At 48.0% G+C, this 4,160-nt stretch overlaps 1 protein-coding gene across 1 annotated transcript; it reads right to left on the bottom strand.

The window, feature by feature from the left end:
- Positions 1 to 610: 610 nt before the first annotated feature.
- SNIP1 (Smad nuclear interacting protein 1) lies at positions 611 to 4,154 on the bottom strand (the record flags this gene model as incomplete). Its single annotated transcript, XM_010575959.1, has 4 exons — positions 611 to 2,151; positions 2,810 to 3,399; positions 3,959 to 4,055; positions 4,144 to 4,154. Coding segments are annotated over 4 exons (963 nt in total), but the record flags the coding sequence as incomplete, so codon positions are not given.
- Positions 4,155 to 4,160: the final 6 nt, after the last annotated feature.

Raw genomic sequence — 4,160 nt, 5'->3', positions numbered from 1 at the left:
AGGGGGTCGCCGAGGGAGGAGAGGCTCCGGCCTCCCTTCGCCATCGCAGCCGTAACCGTCCCCTCGGTGCCGGTCGCTGTGGGGAAAAAAAGCCCGTTCAGAATAGGTCCTCCCAACTTCGGGCACGTCCCCGCGGTTCAGGCCAAAGGTTTTTAGCTCTTAAATCACGTTAGCCTAAACGCTCTGCGGTAAGCGAGACTCGAGGGGCTCGTTTGCCCGTTCACGGTACCCATCGGCTCCAGCTCAAACCACATCCCCATCTCCTATTTCTGAGCGCGAAGCTGTCTGCGCCGGGGGCAAACAGCCTGGGCATGGAAAGAGCCACCCGGGCCGCGCTCCGGTGAGAAAGGTGGGAGCAGAGGGGTGCGGCGCAAACCCTCCGCACCCATCCCTCCGCACTCACCCCCTCTCAAGTACACCAGTCGTGCAGTTTTTAAATTTTTTTTTAACTTGTTTGGTGTCCTTAATACTGAAGTGAGTACTGAAAGTTCACCTATTTCAAGGAACATAAAGGGGAAAAAAAGGAACACTAGAAAAATATTACAACTACAAGTGATTAGGGCTAAATTTACAAATTCTTTATTTAAAAACCCCGGGAGTATATATAAAGGAGATCCTCCTAGCCAAAACTCATTCTACCCTCTGTTTGAAAACCTACATCAATGCCCCGTATTTACACCATAAATGTCCTAGCCTGTGTATACAATCTGCAACACTTGTATACACAATGTATATACACAGCGGGTATGAATAGCTTGTGACCACAGAACAAACACCCAGGCAAATTAGTAAACATTGTGGAAAATGCACATTTCTTATACCATAAAGCAACAGGGAGAAGACATCCAAAAATATGCAAGCGCTTTCAGTGAGTGGAATTGTTTTTTTCTCTTCCTAAAGGGTTGTTTTCTTCTACAGGGGAGAGGACTATTTTAAACAAGTGATTTGCGTAACTTTTTATAAAAAGAAAACTTAAATAGTGCAAACTCTGGTTAAAACATGTCACCACATAAAAGGTATTTATGTGTAATACAAACAAAAACAAGGAGGAGTTATTCATGGGGCAGGGGTGATAAGGAGTGGTATCAGAAATAAAGGCCCCAGCTTTAGAGCCCGACACTCCACATCCAGTAACAGCTTCAGCATGGTTTGTTGAAACAGGTACTGGGCAGACACTGACCTAGACCTCACCCCAAATCACAGTATTGTCACCTAAAATCCCAGGAAGCATTTAACTTCTGTGTTAGATTACCTTGTAATTTTCAGGTAGCCTATTCCAGTGAAATGCCCCTCCCTGAAAGTCATCACAAGGCAAACTGACAACCCCAAACATACAAATACAAGAGGGGCTTTGCAACATTTCTGCCTTTTTAGTGGCGAGCCGGGTAAATTTTCCCATCTAGACCTCGTAACAGGCAAAGGAATTTGGCAAACTCTACCAAATACGACGTGTTACAAAATGCATCGGGTTACTTTCTAGCTAATATTTCAGTTAAGTAGCATTTCCAAAGGGCTATGACAAAACAGTTAATAAAAATAATTTTAAATATGCCAGCTATGTTTTACATCGTTTCCTAGAAGAGGACAGTCAATGTTGAATATTTCCAGCATCAGAGCTTTCACATCCAGGTGCTCTTTCGCTTGTCAGGGGGTAAAAAAGAAAAAAAAAAAAGCTGTATTTCCTGATATGCAGAACTGTGAAAGATGAATGATCAGTGAAGTCCCCCAAAACAAACTACGAGAACAGACCAGCAACAGAAAAAGGACTTTAAGGCAATAAGAGGCATCAGTGCTGTGATGCTCCAACACTTTACATCCCAATGCACGTTCAACTGCAAAGAATTTCTCTCCCTTGCACCCCGCCCCCACAATTTCCTCCTCATCTGTTAACTGTCAGACTCTTCCTCCTTCTCCTCCTCATCATCATCGTCCTTTGTGTTGGCCTCAGATTTGTCTGAAGATTCATGGAGAAGAACATATTCCCTGCTACTGAACCCAAACTTCAGTACATCCTTTTCCTTTAGTTCATAATAACGCTGAGGTTCAATCCGCTGGTTATTTAGAAAAGTGCCGTTCCCAGAGCCCAGGTCGATTATGTAGGGCCTTACTCTGCGGCCAACGGTACCATCGGCACGAGTGTACTCCACAAGCCTAGCAAAACAAAGAACACTGATTCAATCACAACAGCGTGAGACAGAAAACGTAGTCCAAAAGCAGACAGGTTTTCCAACATGTGAGCCCCACTGCAGTTAATAGTGATCTGTACGTGCAGAGGTCTGAACAGGTCTGATGAGAGCAATGAGAAACTGTGTGAGACTGAGTGGATTCTGACAGACTGCATCACTTTCTGAAACTTCTGATGATGTAATACAGTAATTCCTACAACAGAACAGATGGCTGTTCCCTAAGAAAGCATCTTTGTCTCCAGCAGCAAGCAACCCCTGCTGCTTCAGAGGAGATCAGCAGACTTTGTTGTGAAAGACCAAATTAATAAAACCTCTCATTGAAATACTTTTACTGCCAGTTACACCTGCCGGTTTATTCCAGTTCAGATATACGCACAGTTCCGTCTTTAACCCTGCTGTGTTATTTGTCTTACTAAAAGGCTGCCTGTGGTTAAATGAGAGGAATTACAGATATTTTTGCTTACTGCTAAGACGATATGCAGCAGTCAAACATAAATTCCATCTCTCTCTAACATACTTACAGCAAACTCGTACCTCTCAACTGTGCATACCCAGGGTTTTTCTGTTTGGTTGTTTTTTTCTTCAGAAATTCCTGTTTCACCAGCAGGCAGAGTAATACTTACCGGTACTGAAACACAGCATGCTGCTTTGAGCAGGAGGGATGGTCAATTGGAATATCTGCAATTCGGCGGTGCCTGCCCAGAAGATAAGCACTCTGCCTGTGAATGTACATGACTGGGAGAAACTCGTCATTTTTGAAAGGATAGAGGCGCCATCGCTTCTTTGGAATCCGAGCTTCGGGGGGCTCGCTGTACTTAATCACAACACCTCGGAAAGTGTTGGTATCCTCTAGAAGCGCACCAGACAGTTCAAAGCTTGGCTTCTCTTTGTTTACAGAAGCTTTTTCTTTAGGTTTGTTATCAGAGTGCCCGAGTTCTGGATTCTGGTCAACACCGCTGCCTTCGTTATTTTGTCGATGCTCTCGTCTTCTCTCATTATAAAACTCCCTCTCTGCTTGCTGCTCACGGATGTTCTGAACATCCCTCTCTCGCTCGTGGCCTCGAACTCCAGGCCTTTCGTTTGGATTCTTCCTTCTGTCTGAGTGGTCTCTGTGTCTGTCTCTGTCACCACTTCTCTCTCTCCTGTGTTCTTGTTCCGATGGGTATCTCTGCTTTCGCTCCTCATTTCCTCTACGACAATGATCATCTCGCTCCTGTAAGGAAGAATCGCTTATGGTGACGAATTCAGAACTGGAACGAGAGAGCAGTGACTCTACCTCAGCTTTTAAGAAGATCGCAATCCTACACATGGAAAACGCCTACCTGGACGTGTCGTGGGCAGAGCTAACGCAAAGCGAGGGAAACTTATTTCCTTGCCAAACTATCTGGATTCTTACGACTCGTGCCAAATAAAGCAAGATCAAGAAACGGCGCGACGCGTCACCTGCTCTGGGCATGCAAAGAAGCTTGCGGGGACAGCCTGCCTAAGCGGCAAAGGCCGGGTTCACCCGCGCGTGTGGAGACCCAGGCCCTCAGGGCAAAGCCTGAGGTGGGCAGCACGAGCCAGGAAACGGCCAAGACCCTCCTTTTCCTCACACGCCGCGCCACAAGGACCAGAAGAAAACAACTGCCGGGCGAGAAGTCGTGTTCCGTACCTCGCATGGCCGAGTCTCACAGGAACGGCTGTCGCTGCGGAGCCGGGAAGAGCGCCCGGCCCCGCGAACCCCTCGGCGGGCAGGACCGGGCCTCGCTGCTACCGACAGCGCCATTTACCTGCTTCACCTTCACGGCGGCGTGGTACGGGCTCCGGCTCCTCCTGCCCCGCGGGGACCGGCTCCTCCGCCCGGACTTGCTCTTCCTCTTGGGCGATCTTAAAAACAACGACAGGAAGCCTGAGCCCCGGGAGCCGCGGCCGGGCCGGGCGCAGCGCGGGGCCCGCAGCCGCCGGGCGGCCCTACCTGCTGCTCCTGCCGCG

This window comes from Haliaeetus leucocephalus, unplaced genomic scaffold, assembly GCF_000737465.1.
Source record: "Haliaeetus leucocephalus isolate CR32 unplaced genomic scaffold, Haliaeetus_leucocephalus-4.0 Scaffold517, whole genome shotgun sequence".
NCBI classification, from domain to species: Eukaryota; Metazoa; Chordata; class Aves; order Accipitriformes; family Accipitridae; genus Haliaeetus; species Haliaeetus leucocephalus.
Note: the sequence above shows the minus strand (reverse complement) of the source record. Positions and strands in the feature narration are given on the sequence as shown.